Source organism: Hemicordylus capensis, chromosome 6, assembly GCF_027244095.1.
Source record: "Hemicordylus capensis ecotype Gifberg chromosome 6, rHemCap1.1.pri, whole genome shotgun sequence".
NCBI lineage: Eukaryota > Metazoa > Chordata > Lepidosauria > Squamata > Cordylidae > Hemicordylus > Hemicordylus capensis.
This window is the reverse complement of record NC_069662.1, coordinates 44947080-44965870: the sequence shown is the minus strand read 5'-3', so window position 1 is coordinate 44965870 and position 18791 is coordinate 44947080. Positions and strand designations below refer to the sequence as shown.

Genomic DNA, 18791 nt, shown 5'->3' with positions numbered 1-18791 from the left:
GGGAAGTTAACTCTCTCTTTTCATGCTGTTTTCCTGATTTCCCCATAGCCCAGTTTTTAATGAAAGAAAAGAGACTTCTGGTTCACAGCATGCCTCTTTAGCACGTATTTGTGTGCACATCTAGTATGACCCTAAAATCCCACTGACCTCCAGAACCAAAGCCTAGTCAACAATCTGCTGCCTGATGGCATTTCACACAAGGCTTAAATCACCTCTAAGCCTCTCTTGTGCTGTTTATATCAAAATCTGGTGGTTGTTCATGCAGAAGAGGAGAGGCATCAAACGAGCATACAGGCCAAAGTAGGCTTTGCACGCAGACACAAACCCCAATGAAGAAATAGCTGATGTACGCCTTGTATTTGTAAGAAAACCCTTAGAATTGTGCTTTTGGGCCTATTGCACTATATGCAACACAACCCAGTGTAGCGTGTGCAGCAGACAGTGTATTTGACTGAGGAGATCTGGGTTCAAATTCCCAGTCAGACAGGAAGCCCACTGGATTATCTTGAGCTATTCTTTCTCTCAGGCTAACCTACTTCATATGATTGTTGTGGAAAATACACAGTGGGACCCCATATGCACTGTCCTAAGCTCCCTGGAATAAGACTATTTATTTATTAATTTTTATGACACACTTCCTCCAAGGAGCTCAGAACACTGATTTCCATTCCCCATCCAATATCATCTTCACGGGATGCAACACAAAAATAATAAAGAATATTATGTTTGTCCTTGTCCTTAAAATAAAGGCAGCTTGCTTCCTCCAAAAATGTGAAACTTATTAACAATTCAAACATACACATTTATAGAGGACAGGTCTATCTATTCATCATTATAGCTGAATGGAACTGACACATACAGAGGTAGCATACTTCTAGATGCCAGAAGCTGGGGACAAACAGTGAGGGACAGAGCTATCTCCATCATAGCTGCTGGTAAGCTTCCCAGAGGCAACTGGCTGGCCACTGCTAGAAACAAAATACTAGACTACATTCTAGAAGTCAGAATCCTAGACTTTTAGCCTGATTCAAAACGGCTCTTATGTTCTTAATTATGCTTCTATTAATGCAACCAAAATTGAACTGCGCCTTTGCTTTATACTATGCTGATTCAACATCACACACAATACACACTCCCCAACCAAATACCATGCCCTTAACCCATAAAATCCCACACAATGAGAACGTATTAGAACTCCAAACTGTCTTGAAGGTTGAGAGGAATGAATGGAGGAGAAAGAGAGGAGAGACGGACAGAAGGACAGACAGACAGACCTGCTTCTTACCTGTTTCTCCCCATATTGGCAAGTACTCATCTTGCTGAATGTCCAGCATTATTTCCAGGCCATTGCCTGTCCCACCTTTGAATGTGGTCAACAGAGGATGCCCATCTTCTCCTGAGTTAAACATGTAGCACTTCCCATATTTCGTAAACACCTGGGGAAAAGACAGACAAAGAAGGCATTCAGCAGGCTTCTTCACACAACCATATGGGGAGCAGGCTGGAGGGCATGAGAGCTCCTACCCTATCTCTTCCACTTGACAAGAACCGCCGTTTGGGTTTGCAAACTCAAAGAACACATTATCAAGGCAGCCACAGCATTCATTACTCAAATCGGGAGCTTTAAGTTCTACTCTACCATGGAGGTAATGGTGGCTCTTACTTGAGGGCAGAATGGGCAGTGCCCACCTGAAGATACCTGAAAATATTTGTCAACTATTTATTTCCTGTTTTCTGTAGTCATTTCTCTGTCTGCCTCCCTGTCTGTGCCTCTTCCCAGCCTGCAACCTGGCCCCAGGGTGTACGTAAGGTGGACAACGGTACCAGAACTTTGTAGATACCAATAGGAATACACACACACAGTTGTTCAAATTTGAACATTAATGAGGCAGGAGCCAATTACAAGATTTGCCTTTATTTTCAGAAGGTGGGTGGAGCTTAAAATACACTGAGCACCAATCAGAAGGCATTGTGCTGATTGGCTCCTCAGGCAGCCAATCAGAGTGTCCAGAGGGTGGCAAAGTCTTATTTTAACTACTTGTATTCTATTCAGTAATCTTTTGCAGTTTGTCTGTTGGGACATTTGTCCCAAGGGAGATCCAGTAGAGAGTGTGCAGGAGGAGTCAAGAGGAAAAGGGAAGGGGAAAACTGAGTTGTTACTGAATAAACCTCTAGTTAAATCTACTTTTCCTTGTGTGTATGAGGAAAGCAGCTACAAAATACTACTCAGAAGAATCCAATCACCATTTTGGTTAGAGAGAAGGTAGGCTGGCTGGCTGGCAAGTCTTCTTTTGTTGGCTTCTTTGTTTGTGTCTGTTTGGAGGAGAGGAATGCAACCTCTGCTTTCTCCCCCTTGCTCTCTGATCTTATCTGTATGCAAAGCATTATGGCCCATTGCCAAAATGACATGCCATAAAACACCGGAAGGAACAGCAAACTGTAAGACTGGACTAATTAGATTAGAAACTGGCATAAGAAGCCAGAAAGTTATTTTGGGGCATATGCATGGATTTCTGAGTCCTTTCTGAGGCTTTTCAAATAATTGCAGAAGTGGCTTTCCATGTAGAGAAGGAACGGATTCTGTTGAAAGGAAAATAATTTTACAAATCCATTTGCTAACCAGGTTTTTCTCTGGATTGTGGCCAGTATCTGTAACATTAATATGTCCACTGCCGGGTATGGTTCATTGGGCAAGGATTAAGGAAGTGATCTCTACAAAAAAACATTTGTTGCTTGCTAGGATGGACACCCAGGCTAAGTGGTGGGCACCCAAGGTATGCAGAGAGTGGCACCCAGCTGTTCAGCAGGCATGGAGTAGGGAGAGGATGTCCCTATGAATCTTTACTTCCCATGGTGTCCTATTAGGTACAGGAGACGGTTCACAGTCACAGCAAGCATCATAGAAAAACCTGTGATTTTTCTATTTTTATGTATGCATTTTTAAAATAGGCAACCAGAGCTACCCTTGTAACTGCAGAATGCATTTTTTCTCCACTTTTGTAGCTGGTCTCTGCTTTACCTGTGGCTTATATAGATTTATTTACTTGTATATGCATATCCTCTGCTTCCTCCAAGAAGCCCAGAGCAGTGCACATGAAGAAGGTTGTGTTGAGAGATGTGACGGTCCCAAGAGTCACCCAGTGAATTTCATGGCTGAATGGGGGTTTGAACTTGAATTTCCTCAGTCTAGTCCAGCACACTAACCACTGTACCACTCTGGCTCAGAGATCTTTATTCTTCTTGTTGTTGTTTATTAGTAGTAGTATATTCATTTTTTAAATAATCAGGCAGACGTAGCTGCCCTGATGACTTCAGAATACATTTATTCTCCACATACGCAGCCTTCTGTAGCTGGTCTGTGCTTTACTAGTGGCTTTTCCTGTGTGTGTTCTTGTTCTCTCTCTCTCTGTGTGTGTGTGTATACACTTGTGTTTGATCCTGCCATGTTAAATACAAATCCACACACTTCTGTAGTCCTGTTAAGCACTATAAAGCAACTGATGTTTTTCATATTTCTCTGTATCTCTGCTGATGAGCAATTGAGATTTGTATGCTTGTGTGTGTATTTTGATGCCACTCGTTGGCAATAACTGGCAAAGTGTAGATTTTTAGCTAAGGCACCTGTCAAGTCCTGGCTCCACCTCCACAGCTGCCCACAATTGGCTCCACCTCTAACTACCTGTGGCTCCACCCATCACCTGCCTTGCCTAGCACACACACCCCCCCCCGCCAGGAATCATCAGCCACCACTGCATGGAAGGTCCTCTGATAGGCCATCTATCTTCCCAGCATGCCTTGCACTGCCAGCAGATGAGAAAAGCCTCATTACATCAGCAGCTGCCCTATGATTAGCCACGGAGGAGCAGAAGGAAGGACCCAGCCCTGCTGAAGCTACTGCATAGACTGGATCATAGTGTGCACTTTGCAGAACAGTACTTCCATGGCTGGAGCCCCTGGAGCCACAGGTTTCTATTGTTGCCATGGTGACTGTGCCCCAATAGTTGGATAGAAAAGGTGAGTGCACATATCAGGTAGGTCCCTGCCTGTCAACCCAGGTCCCAACAATTACACATGTGCACAAACATAGAGCTTGTCTGTGTACACATAAGTTATTCAGTTCCAGAAGACACACTCTAGGATTTGGATAATTCCCTTTAAGTATTTAATATATTAAGCAGGGTTGAATGTACTCTGCACCCAAACATTTTTCAAGTTTTGCACTCAAACTATGTTCATTGGTGTGTGTGTGGGGGGGGGTGCTGAATACTGCAACCTGTTTACATTTAGGAAAGTGGTATAGTTTTCATCATTCTGTATAATTTATTCCACAGTTTTTATCTGGTAAAAGTGATTTTGGTTTCATTACCCACAGAAAGGGGTGAGGAACTGTTCTATCACTGAAAATCTTATACCACCCCACCTCCCACCCCTAACTTTGGAGAGTTTAGCAGACATTAACACAAACATCAGCCATACACCTTCAAACATATCTTCACAACCGGGAGGACTAGAAACCTGCTTCTTATTATTTTTTTTAAAGCTCAAGCTTCTAAAAAAGCTAAATTCTGAATATTTAATCAGAAGCCTCACTGAGGCCAAGAGTCTTACTTCCTAGTAAGTATGTTTGGGATTGATGTCTTACAGCACAATCTATGCCTGTTTACTCAGAAGCAAGAGCTACTATGTTCAGTGAGGCTTATTCCCAGGTAGGTATGCACAGGATTGCAGCCTTCGTTCGCATAACCACACCCTTTCAAGCAGATGCTTCTTGGCATCCAAAATGAGCACTTTCCATTCAAGACAACTTTGCCACATAGTACAGGTATCTCTGCATTTCCATCAGAGCTTGTTTTTTCTCATCCCAATGTGTCATGTCTTACACTTTCTTAAATCCGCCTCCTCCACTGAGGCTTCTATGCGTTATTTCCTTTGTGGAGTGTTTGACTGAGGTGAATTAATTACTCATATATTACCTCAGCTCTGCTGGTCTAACACATCCCTGTTGTTTCTGGTAGATCCCTGAAAGTCTCAATATTTCATGGGAAACTGAAGCATAGTTGCTGAAAACCTGCAAGGCATCATCACTGGCTGATTGCAAGATTTGGGGTTTCTGCTTCTTGTGCCAGGGCAAAGAGCAAGAGTGGCTTCACATACTGGTTTTAAGGGTGCAAAGCTACCATTCAAACTCAGGGTGAAAGGACACTTACCACAACATCCTCAGGGAAAAATGCCATTTGGAAGCAGAGAAACCAACTGAAGCGGCAGAGAAATTAGGTGGTCATTTTAAGGGAAGGAACACAGGAAGCTGCCATATACTGATGTGCCCCAGACCATATTGATATGGTCTGACTCATACTGAGTCAGACCATAGGTCCATCTAGCTCAGTATTGTCTACCCAGACTGGCAGTGGCTTCTCTAAGGTTGCATGCAGGAGTCTCTCTCAGCCCTATCTTGGAATTACCAGGGAGGGAACTTGGAATCTTCTGCTCTTCCCAGAGCAGCTCCATCCCAAGGGGAAGATCTTACAGTGCTCACGCTTTTAGTCCCCCATCCATATGCAACCAGGGCAGACCCTGCTTAGCTAAGGGGACAAGTCATGCTTGCGACCACAAGACCAGCTCACCTGGTGGGGTTCAGCTGCTCTCTGACTCTGAGCCTCTTTCCATCTCAAAAAAGGTCAGGCCACCGGAGATGTGGGAAGCGTCTCAACCCTGAAGTCACGTTTCGACTAAGCTGCTGTTTTCTTCCAAATGAACAAAGCATGGCTTATGCCTCCAAACTCCAGAGGCATTCTCCCATACCAACACAAAACTCTAATATCCTTTTTTCAATTGCTGCCTCATCACTGGGGGGAGGGGGGGGAGTTCACTGCACCACAGGCTGAGTCCCCCTTAATGAGTTTGTTTGCAATTTCCCCAGCCAGTGAGACAAAACGGCTATTGAACAGCCTTTGCTACCCTGATCCATACCTCAGTCAAGCCAAGAATATGAGCTACTTTACATGGCAATTATGCTTGCTGCAGGGGCAGTGGGGTTTCTTGCCGAAAACACCAATACCGTGAAGGGTAGATTTGTGTCTGAACACTTGGGGACATGCGCCAGAGAGTCCTGATTGGCCATGGCTCCTCAGTGCGTATCCACTATGTGTTTAGCAACGCATGCCTGCCCTTCCTGCACAATTCAGAAGTTTCTCTTAAGGGTCATTTTAAACCTGCCTCTCGTTGCCAAGATCACAGACACTCATCTACACTGTGATACAAAATAAAAATTCCATAACCCAAAAGCTGGGTTCTGCTCCTTATAAACTATTCAAATTTTACAGTTCTTATTTTCTATAGCATATTTTGCTTCTCCTAATCACTTGCTGGCACAAGTTTGGGGCACAACCCATTGCGCAGCAAATTCTCTTCTCCCTCTCCCCACGCCCCCAAAAAGCATGGAGAAAGCAAATGAAAAAGGAGCTTATCTGCAGAGTCATAAGGGCTGGAAGCTTACCTATTTTTATAAAGCAAATGCTCAGGTTTTCAGGAAGCTGAATTATTTTATTCTTCGGGGACTCTGTTCCCTCCCCAGAGGCCCTATTCTGGGTGCCTCTGCCAAATAAAGTTCAGCAAGTGGCTACCTGGAGCAAGGCCTTCTCTGTAGTAAAGGTAAAGTGTGCCATCGAGTTGGTTTCAACTCCTGGCGACCACACAGCCCTGTGGTTGTCTTTGCTAGAATACAGGAGGGGTTTACCATTGCCATCTCCCGCACAGTATGAGAGGATGCCTTTCAGCTTCTTCCTATATCGCTGCTGCCCGATATAGGAGTTTTTCATAGTACAAGAAACATACCAGCGGGGATTCGAACCAGCAACCTCTGACTTGCTAGTCAAGTCATTTCCCCGCTGCGACATTAGGTGGCCAGAGCGATTCCTATGGAAGGGAAAGTATCAAAAATTGCCACTTTCCCGCTGCACCAGTGCACCTAGTTGGGAAATCCTGTTAGGCTGCTCTATTACTGCACTGGTGCATTCTTGCTCTGTATGACAGCCTTGATTTACCAATGTCTGTCAATCATGTTAGCTAAATGAAACCTCCATGTGCAGAAGCAGTATATCTCTGAGTAACAGGTACTGGGTTAAATAAAGGTCCCTCCCAATTTTTTAAGAAGTGCCTTCTCAAAGCATATCTGTTGTCCCGAGACTTTGCTGAGATTTTAAATCATTGCCTCCCTTCGTGCAGTGCCCCTCCCCCCCACTCCTTTTCTTATTTGTCCTTTTTAGATTGTTAAGTTTGCGAGCAGGATCTTGTACAGTGCCTGGCTTTTTAGGTGCTGAAGGAATCGTCGTCGTTGTCCCTGCCTTGGCATAAGAGTGCTATTACAACTCCAAACGGAGTCCTTGAGACAAACGGTGCCCTCCCCACCAGTTCCTGTCTTCCCACCAAAGGTTTATTCTTTATTCTAGGTAATTAGTGCTTTGGGGAAACAGCCGTGACGACAGCGATTTGTTTAATTTATGAGCCCATGCATGTCTTAGCTGTTCAGCGTCTGACCGCTAGCATTTCTTCAACCGCTGCCTGAATATTAGCTCCGTATTTCTTTTTAAATACCCACTCAAGCAATACTAAATTGTGCTGATGGTTGAAAAGGTGATTTACCACACTTCTAAGAGCCCTCTATAGCAATCACTAGTCAAACAAACCCTTCTACTGATTCGCTGTTGCAGCAAACAACTGATCAGTTGAAATCAGAAGCGAACAGCAAGGCACCATTTTCCAGACTTCCCTGCTTACTGGGTCTGGTGGGGGAGAAGACGTCTCAACTACCTTTCATCTTCAATGCCTTAATCATGACCATGTGGGTTCCCCCCCACCCTTTCATTCCTCTTTCCACTCAGCAGAGAGGCACTAAGAGTTCAAGCGCGAATGGAAATAATCACCCTCCCAACTCAAAAGCTTTCCCCCTTAATTTGAAAAAACTGGATTGCAATTGTGGTTACTAATGCTCAGAGGCACCAATTTAATGTTCAGAATTTAGTCCTGGCATTAAAAATGACTTCTGGAAGAGAGATCCATCTGAAATTAAGCTCACTGCTCACCACCTGCCTACATTCAGATTATACCCCACCCCCACAAAAGCTCATGCCCCTCTGGCTTCGGTATTCCTTGTTTAGCTACTTAGCTATTTTGCTTGCTGCCTGAGAGAAAGAAGCATTTTGTGGTTGCTTAGCAAGCATATTCTATCACATCTGAGGCCTAGCTTTCACAAACAGCAGGTGAAGTGGACAAGGGCCAGCCTTAGGGGTGCGTAAGCTGAGCTGGTCTTGTGGTAGCAAGCATGACTTGTCCCCATAGCTAAGCAGGGTCTGCCCTGGTTGCATCTGAATGGGAGACTTGATGTGTGAGCACTGCGAGATATTCACCTCAGGGGATGAAGCCGCTCTGGGAAGAGCAGAAGGTTTCAAGTTCCCTCCCTGGCATCTCCAAGATAGGACAAGATTTTTTTATTGAACCAACAAACTACCAAAGCATACGATAGGGCTGAGAGAGATTCCTGCCTGCAACCTTGGAGAAGCCACTGCCAGTCTGGGAAGACAATACTGAGCTAGATAGACCAATGGTCTGACTCAGTATATGGCAGTTTCCTATGTTCCTATGAACAGTCACCTGCGGTGTCTTTCTGAAAGGGGTGTCAAGCTGAGCTTGGTGGCTCACTGTTTGTTTAGTGTACAGTCTGCAGTGAGCTGGGGACAAAAAAAAAAAAGGCACAGGACTTTGAAAGAGTTTTCTCCGTCTAATTTCTCTCTGACAGTAAGACAGAGAGAACGAATGTTAGACTGGAAAAAGGATGCAGGGAAAGGTCTGGAGAGAGGGGAGAAGACTGAAGAAGCAGCTGCAGAAGGCCTGAGGAATCCCAGAACTGGAGAAGGAGAACACAGGGAGCAAAGCAGCAAATTACTGAGAGGCAGCTCTGGGCCCTTTTTATGGGCATTGCTGGCAGTGTTCCCTCTAACAGGGATTCCCAGATGTTGTTGACTACAACTCTCATAATCTCCAGCCAAAGGCCATTGCAGCTGGGGATGCTGGGAGTTGTAGTCAAAAACATCTGGGAATCTCTGTTAGAGGGAACAGTGATTGCTGGGAAAGTCTGGGAACAGCAGTGCAGCCTGATATACTACTAGACTTTGCAATCCTGCACAAGCCACACAACTCTGAAATGCTAATTAATCAATCATGGGCTGGTTCAGATGATAGGTTCCAGCCCACATAATTAGGAGAGGCAGGGGCGTAGCAAGGTTGGAGGAGGCCCAGAGACAAGATTTTAAAATGGGCCCCCCGCTGGTATACACACACACAAACACTTCACAATATATAGTGCACTCACACTCATATCCCCATTATGAATACAGTGAATATCTAGTTCACATTGAATCTAGTTTTTTAACTCTCTGCTCCTGCCGATCTCCAAGAGACTCAACATAATTCATAGGGGGTGCAACATGGGTGGGTGGGGAGTCATGTGATGTGCCTCGAGGCAGTGGGGCCCCAAGACGACTGCCTCCCCTTGCCTAATGGTAGTTATGCCCCTGAGGAGAGGGACACCCAAAGAGTGGGCCCATCCTGATGTCTTTCATGGATGTCCCAAACGTCCTACGGGCATATGCTTTTATCACATAGGTCGACATTCCTCTGAATTGTGCTCTACACATGTCCCCAAATACTAGTTTAGGTTGTGTGCAGAGTGGTGGCTTGGAGAAGCAGGACCTTTCATGCAATAAAGGAATGCACCAGGAGATCATCAAGATATTCACAGATGATGTTGGGACAGGTATGTTTTCAGCACATGCCCCTTGTAATCATGTGAGCTGGAAAAGTATCATCCTAAAATGGCTCTATGGAGGGGCACCCAAGGCACCACTCACCCTGGGCATTATTTATTCTAGGGTCAACCCTGAATGCTCCTTCATACTGTATGAACACCCACATGTAGAAAACTAGAAGCCAGAGAGAAGATTTGTAGCCTAGCTTTCTTCCTAATATGCTCCCTGATTATTCCCACCCCGCACAAGGGGGCATTCAGTCTGAAGCAGTGCAGTCTAGTAACAATTTAATCATGGTATCTGCAGCTTGTAAAAAAGAGGACAATGTGGATGGCTGCAGCCCACATTTAAGGCTGCCTTCTCCTTCTTCCGCTTCCTCAGTAACCACAACAGAAGCAAGATGGCCTACTGGTCAGACTGTTTGGCTTGATCGATCGATCGTTTGCCTGTCCTGACCATTTAGCAGGTAAGCTGGGCCTCTCTCCTGCTCTTTCAGACTGCAGAAAACCTCCCAGCAGGGTGGAGGAGTTGAATGTAGGCTATGCCAATGGTTGTGCAATATGCAGCTAACGAGGAACACGGCAGAAAAAGTCTTCTCTGGAGGGGGAAGGCTCTGTTATCCTCTGCAAAGGAGGGTACGTTTTACAGCCACATGTCTGGAGTACTGAACTAATGCACTGTTGAGACTTTGAATGTTTCTAGCTTTCAGGCAAAACAATATTAATGGCAGCCCCCCACCTTTTTGCCTCAAGCACTGTCTGAGTCCTTGATAGGTCCTTATTTGAACAAAGCGTGCTTGAGCGAAGTTGGCGGCAATACTTCTCCAACAAAACCTGAAAAACATCTACGGAATTGAATGTAACTTTCCAGAGTTCCTTGACAAGCCCCACCATGGGATAGTTCAGTCACAAACACCAAAAATATAGCCTCTTCCTTGTAAACACGTCCTCAGCAACTTTATGGGCTCTGCACTCCACACCTCCAGCCTCATCGTTTCTGTCATCTTTTGGAGATTAAACCTGACACTTTGAAGCCTGGATAATATTGGGCTTGGCAGATATCCTACCCTACTAGGTCAAAGATAAACACAAACCTGAGCACGCCACTGTGGGGAAGTTGACAACTGCACTTCCTAGAAAAGAGTGTCGTTCTGAGAGGGGGGAGCGACTTTACTGCTCTACATCAGCATTTTCTAGCCTCTATGACAAGATTATGACTGTCAAAACTAGCCAGTGTACAAGGCTATTGAATAAGGAACAGGCTGCATTACAGCAGGTGGTAAAATAGATACACAAGACTCCTAGGAAATAAAACTGGAGAGAATGAATGGTGGCAAAACATTCTGAGTAGAACACCCAAACCACTTGTACCCAGAAGACTATGCTAGCAATGATCTCATCAAAGATCTATTTCACAGGCCTAGTGTAGTATACCAGGCACTATCCAAGTTGCTTGTTTTAATCCACAAAATAAGGGTGAAAAACACATTTGTGGCACAACAGTTCCCATACACATTCTTTTAACTAGGTTTGCTTTAAAAAATGTGGACATATATTGCAGCAAGATGTAATAGGGTAAAGTGAAGAGATAACAACCTCTAGGCTTATGTGTAACTCATAGCTAATGGTGCTTCTTCAATGGCTTTTGATGGCTAGTGACTATGAGTCACTATGCATATCCTACTTAGTTGGGGAGCAAGAACCTGAAAAGGACTGGGAGAGGAAAACAACAAATTTGCGTATCACCACCACCACTTCCAATTCCTGCAGCTATCACTGATTGGTACCATGTCCCTTCTTCTCACATGAGAACTCTTTAACGGTAAGATATACTTGAAAAACAAACAAACAAAAAACTAGGGATAGGTCCTGTTTACATCTGTTCATACATGAAGGAGCTTTGAACTTGCTCCTTCAGGAAGCAAGTCTAAAACAAGTTGTACAGTCTCAGTGCCAGAGTTCCTGATCAACACAGTATCCTTCATCTTGCCTGGATTGCATTTTTGTGTGTTTGCTCCAATCCTCAGCATTAGTGAGTGGAAAGGAATATTCATGTTCTATTTGCTGTTGGCTCTCCTTTGTTTCCTGAAGTTATTCATGTTCATACATTAGATTATTGATCCTTTGGGAACAGTGGCTGTCATCCAGAGCAAGGAAGCCGTGGTGCAACAAGAGGAGCAGACTAGCAGCACCAGAGAAGGAGCCATTTTTGATGGCCTTCCCAGTCCTCTGTGACACCTAAAAATATGGTCCTGAGGGCTCTACATTCTTCTGGGACATATGTTCAGGAGACACAAAGGGCTTCCTGGGGAAGGGAAGGTAATCAAAAACAGCCCCTTCCCTGGTGCAGTCAGTCATTTGTTGCATTTATATATCAACCTATATAATATCTCAGGGAGGTTTACATTCCAGTCAAGAAACAGTTAGCTGGGAAGTGGCACAACTTCCCTGTTAGTCTGCTCCTCTTGCTGCACCACTGCTTTCTTGCTCTGGATGTCAGTCAGTGAGGATACATCTTTGATGACAATAGGGTAAGCTATCCTGAGACATAGGAGAGAATCAGCTGTAGATATAACTGAACAGCAGCAGCTATGCAGGGACATGCTTAACCACTGCTCAGATCTGCAAAGAAAGGACTGCCTTGCACCTGAGGAATAGGAAGATGCTCAGAAAGACTGCCAACTCTCTTTCCAGGCAAGGCTTATGCTACATTAGTTCTCAGACAAATATTTTTGTAGGCTGTTGTACCATGTAGAGAAGGAAATTGGAGCCCTACCATGAGGAAACCAGAACAGGAAGCAGTGCCTGTAACCTATTTGCTAATTGGGGAACCCAGGTCTGGGCCACGGCATCATTCTACACAAGCTGACATAATCCAACGAGGTGACCTTCTGTGCAATTCTCATTTTCTGCCTAATGAAATGTCAGAGGCCAAAGTGACGGTTTGCTTAAGGATTTCTTACAGCAACCTCAGCTCATCCTCTTCTTTGAGGCTCTTTGCAAGCCTGATTGATGGCAAAGACCTTCAAGGGAAAGATGTTTAACATTAGAAAGAACAGTTTTATAAACGGATTCAATTATACACGGGCCAATGTGTGGATAAAAGCAAAGCCTGCTTGGTGTATAGGTCATGGTTTTAATCTACAAATGGGAGATGGGAGCAGGCTCAGCCTGCTTCTTTTAAGTTCAAATATTCCTCGATTCTGATTAAAACTCAGAGGCTATTCACAAACCAGAGACAGGATCTTCAAAAGTCATCCAGCCCACCACTAGACAGCAAGATTCTACAGAAATAAAACCATACCCAGAAGAGGAATTCTAATTGCTAGTTCATACATGCATGCTTTTCAACTGATTTCTTTACACTTAATTAGTGTATTCTTGGCTAGTGGACTGAATGTGTGAACCGATTCCACAGAAATGGGCTGTGCATTTTGGCTATGTGAATGTTCTATCTATAGCTTTATAGGTGTGATGGGACATTCCCATATATGGACCATATATCACCAGAGAGTCAAACCAACCCCAAACCCAAAAACTGGTTCAGCGTAGGGATGTGCCCGAACTGCTTCGGAGGCCATGCTGGAGGCCTCCGAACCGGTCCGGTTCCGAGCCGGTCCGGCACGGAGGGGAGCTGTAGCTTTAAGGGCGGGGGGTGGTGGTACTTAAACTGCCCCCCCGCCGCTCTTCCCCCTCCGGCGCTGTGTTTTTATCCAAAGTTTCTGGGGCGGCAGCGTTCCTCCCTGCCGCCCCTGCCCCCGTGGTGCACACCTGCCGCCACGGGGGTGCACGCCACGGGGTGCACACCCTGCCCCCATGGCGCACACCTGCCGCCGCCGCGCACACGCTCCGCATACGTCACACGTCGACGTGTGCCGGAATGGGCGCATGCGTGCTACTAACTTCGGCACTTGCGGGCTAACGACGGGGGCAGGGGTGGCAGGGAGGAACGCTGCCGCCCCAGAAACTTTGGATAAAAACACAGCGCCGGAGGGGGAAGAGCGGCGGGGGGGGGAGTACCACCCCCCCGCCCTTAAAGCTACAGCCCCCCCGTGCCAGACCAGACCAGTTCGGGGGGTTGCACATCCCTAGTTCAGAGAGATTTTTTTAGTCAATCTGAAACAAACCTGAGCCTAAAATCAAGGTTGACTAGAACCTGAACCGAACTCCTAGGCAAAAAAAAAGTACCAACCAGCTCAGAAGAAGTGTTTCAATAATCGGGCATGCAAAGAGTCTTATTCAAGGAACAGTGAGGGCTCCTCTCTGTTCCAGCTTTATATGAAGGAAGTTGTATTTCCCAGTGAGCCATCTGAAAAGAAGAGGATGTGCAGCAGAGATTGGTAGGCAGGGCTTAGGACTGGTAAGCTCAGTGCTCAAAGAGAAACATCCCCCTTGCAGGATGTTGCTGTTTTGTAGCTACAAGGCTTCACCAGACTCTGATACTACAACTGTCTACAAGATTTTTTTTATTATTATTTGCTTTACCATTCATCTGAAGAGAGTAAGTATCCTCTTTGCTTAAGATAAGAGTCCTAGTTGAAAGAGAAGAGATGGATTTTCAGATAAAGCCCTAATGAGCTTGAAGAATTGAGGTGGATATGAAGAACGGACTAATAACCACTTTACTGAGGCCTCCCTTTTAGGCTGGGCATCAAGCTTCCCCCCACCCCTCCTCTGGCCACCAAGACTATATGGCTAGGGAATTCTTTCTTCCCAGAAAGACAGAAAATCACTACCTACCGCTTGCATATTTAAATTTAGGTTTTCAGCCAAATAATACAAGCAAAATAGTTTGATATTATGATATATGATTATTATATATGATATGTATCCCTAAACCGGTGCAAAGTGTCTGAACTGGTTATCAAATCATTTTTTAAAGTCAGTGGCTGACATGATGCAAAGTCTCCCATCGATGGTTAAGGACCCACCAGGGCTGCTGTGCAACTTCAAAGGAAATTCTCAATGGTGTAGTGACAAGCCTACTGCAGAATGCCATTAATCTGCTTTCAGGCAACAGCTCAGTGCTTCTTTCCAGTCTTCTTTCCAGTCCAGAATCCCTTTGAAGTTGTGCTGCAGCCTGGATAGGTCCTTACCATCAACATGTCGGCCAGTGTCTGAACCAGACAGTTAAAAAATAATGTTGGACTGGAACCAAACCCAAATTTTTTAATGATGATCACTTGATTATGCTGTCATCAAGTGATGCACCTGCATGTATAAACCAGTCCTTAATGACTTGAAATGACCAGGCTCAAACTGGACAAATTATGTGAAGACCCAGCTCCCTTGAGAAGTCCATAATGCTAGGAAAAGTTGAAGGAAAGAGAAAGAGGACGACCAGCAGCAAGGTGGATGGACTCAACTACGACAACAGTGAATGTACCACTGAGAGACCTAAAGGCCAAGTTGAAGACAGATCATCCTGGAGAGAATCTATCTATGTGGTTGATAAGAGTCGACACCGACTTGATGGCACTCAATCAATCAATCAATCAATCAATCAACCGACTTGAAACTGAGTGTGTGAGCTAACTCCATTCAAACACATTTAATTGGCAGTTATGTGAAGTGATCTGGAATTGGTGGCATTAAATCTTGGGTGGCGCATTTGAAATAAAAATCATCACCTAATGTTTCTGCCATCAAGTGATGTACAAGCATGTGTAAACCAGCCCTAAGAAGAGGTTTTGTGGTCTAAGATGAGATTTACAAACTACCCTCCTCTCTCTTGAGGAAATTGACCAGAATTGTACCACTTTCTTTTAATGCTGAAGTTTTAACTAATCCAAATTCAGAACAAAAAGAAAGTCAACGCAGATGCAAGGGCAGCTATTCATTTTACAAAGTCCCCAGCCCATTATCTACTGCAGTGGAGCTTCAGTCTTTCCCCTCCCACCCTCTTTCTGGGACAATCAACTGCCTTACCTTTGCCACAACATGCAAATCTAGATACTACCAAACCAGATGCATGTGGAGAAAGCAGGACTGCCCAGCCAAGTTTCTCTAAGCTTTACTTGGCATCTTCTACAAACAGCTTGTGTACCCCATGTCTTCTCTTTAATCCTTTCAAGAGATTCTCAGCCAATGAGTTCAGGGCTAAAGTTTCAGCCACTCTTCCCAGTTTTTTTGTCTATCTGTAAATCTGTGTTCTCAACTTCGATTAACATGTTTTCGAACATATAGTAACTTACACAGAATACGAGAGTTGGAGGTAGGACATCCAAGTTCAAATCCTGGCTCAGGCATGAAGACCACTGTCATTACTCCTACCTGAGCCAGTGGAGGAGGCTGCCACCATCCACTTTATTTTGATGTGGGAAAACTTGTTCTCCATATAAGGTTCCTGGGGGGGGGGGGGAGGAAGTGGCAAAACCCTCCCAAAAGGGGCTGAGCAGTCCTAGGCCTTCAGAGGTGTGTGACTAAGGCAAGCCCAAATGAAAAATAGCACCCTTAAACAATAAGGGTTTATTATTAGATTTAAAGAAAAGGTATGCAATATTAAGAGAGTTTTCATTAACTTAGGCAACACAGATTTCAAGTAATACAGAGAAGAAGAATAACATCTAGCTAGATTGGCCCTTACTACTCACAGGCTGCAGCCGTCCCAAATCCCCAACAGCTCAGCCTGCTGCTTCCTCAGAGCCCTCCTGGGAGGACAGGCTGACCAACAGAACAAAAACATTCTCCACTCCACTAATGGAGTTTTGGCCCAAGACAGACTGGTTCAAATTGTTAACACTACACGAGGTCCAGAGTGGTGCAGTTGAAGTATTCCTAGATCTAGAACAGGGCTGCTCAACTTTGGTCCTCCTGCAGATGTTGGCCTACAACTGTAATCCCTGGCTATTGGCCACTGTGACTGGGGATTATGGGAGTTGTAGTCCAAAAACAGCTGGGGGGTGCAAGTTGAGCAGCCCTGATCTAGAAGGAGCTTCCTCTTGCAACTCATCATGCAATAGCAGAAGTTCATCTAAAACAAAATAAATCTTATGACAAGGCTTAAACAAATTTGCCTGAAAACTGGTTCCCAAGACTCAAGGCAATTACTGAAAAGGTGCTGCCCCATAACCAGTTGTCCCCTCTTTTCCCCACTGCATCTATCACATAGATGGCAGTTTGAGGAGAACCTTCCAACAGAGCCAGCTGGGCTCACACTAGGAGAGGCATTCCATTAGAGTTCAAGTTGCAGCTCAATCTTGTTGAAGCTAATGGAATATCTTGGGGAGCCACTTCTTATATAACCAACTACAGAATTCCTGTAGTTACCTGGTTTGATGTAATTCAAGCAGAAGCAGGCATTACTCAGAGCACCTGCTTTGCATGAAGAAGGCCCCAGTTTCAATCCCTGGCAACTCCAGCAGGGTGTCTGACTCTTTGGGGAGTCACCATTAGGCAGTATTGACCTTGATGGGCCAATGTTGTGAGCCAGTATAAGGCAGCTTCCTATGTTCATATTTGTTCAAGTCAAAATTTGTGAAATCACCAATCATAACTAGGATGGACTTCATTCTATATATTTCTTTAAAAACCCTCTATAGGATGGGCTTTGTGTGCAGGCCACCTCATCACAAAGTTTGAGGGTGAGCTGCAGTCACTTTAAACAGTACGGGGTGTGTGTGTCCCCAAATATCTAGCTCCTGGTTTATATTGGAGCCAAAAATTTGGATGTGTGAGTATTAAAAAGAGAGAGAGAAATTAAATCCAGGTAAAATCCACATCCTAGCTCACTGATGTGAAAAACCAGCATGAATTACAAATTATTTTACAAAGCTTCCAAAAGTTGCAGGAGGGGAATGCATGGGGTGTGTTGTTTCATAACGATCTGCCAGTGACCAGCTATCGTGTTCCCGTGTTGTGCCAGCTTATTAGCCCCATGCCATGAACAGCCGTTTGCAGTTCAGCATAGCCACTTGGCACCTTTTAAAGCCCAGCTGCCAGCTCTATCCAAACTCCCATGGTGATGAATCTCATGTGCTGCAGGGGACAATACGATCCTGGCCTTGTGCAGCAGTTGTAAACCTTTAATTTTAAAATCGAGCACCCCCTTTGTCCTTGGATTAAGGAGCACAGCAGAACACAGGGTTGAATGCTTCCACTGCATTTTGTCTCTAGCTAGAAAACTCTTGCTTCCCTGCACACTCCCCCCACCGCGCAAACAGTTCTTTCTAGCCAAAATAACCGGAACATTTTGCAAGTACTCGACACAGCCACCTCCCCATCAGTCCATCTAACCCACCTTCAGCCTATTACCTCAATCTATGTTCCGCCTTTGTTCAAACTCATTACATGGCAGCAAGCACAGGTTTATTGCCAGGTGTACACTTAAAGATCTGTAACCAGTCCTGGCTATCTGATAAGTACGGAACATATTTGCCTCGTTTGCGCATTGCATTTTTAGGTGAAGACCAAAATCGTAGCACTAAATGAAGAAGGCTCAAATGAAGAGGCTCCAAGTCTTTCAATATTTGTTTTGCCTGTTTCCCAATCATTTTCAAAATTAAGAACAAGGAAGGTAAGGGTTCAGTGACCCTGCAGTGAAACACGAAAAGATGTTTTAAATCTACCTCTTAGTTTTCTCTGCACACAACAACTGAGCTCTTAAATGAGTGTTCATTTGGATTTAATTTGAAATTTGTCAGGTTGCATTAGATTCTGTTAATCTCAAATGTTAATATCCCCACAAAAGGCTTTGATTTTCGGACTTTTTACCTTCAATGAATGCTTTCCATGCTGACTTGCTTGGAAAGAAATGCCTGTGATTTGCAGAGATTTCTGGGACATTTTACTATTTTAGTTTTATTTATTTTTACATTTATATCCTGTTCTTCCTCCAAGGAGCCCAGAGCAGTGTACTACATACTTGAATTTCTCCTCACAACAACCCTGTAAAGTAGGATAGGCTGAGAGAAAAGTGACTGGCCCAGAGTCACCCAGCTAGTATCATGGCTGAATGGGGATTTGAACTTGGGTCTCCCCAGTCCTAGTC

General features: G+C 44.7%; 1 protein-coding gene across 3 annotated transcripts in view; it reads right to left on the bottom strand.

Moving 5' to 3' along the window:
• ASIC2 (acid sensing ion channel subunit 2) overlaps window positions 1-18791 on the bottom strand; it is a 528145-nt gene that overhangs the window by 88077 nt on the left and 421277 nt on the right. For all 3 annotated transcript variants that reach the window (XM_053260546.1, XM_053260548.1, XM_053260547.1), the window contains exon 2: window positions 1286-1436. In XM_053260546.1, the coding sequence (XP_053116521.1) occupies window positions 1286-1436 (151 nt within the window). The remainder of the gene's footprint in view (window positions 1-1285; window positions 1437-18791) is intronic.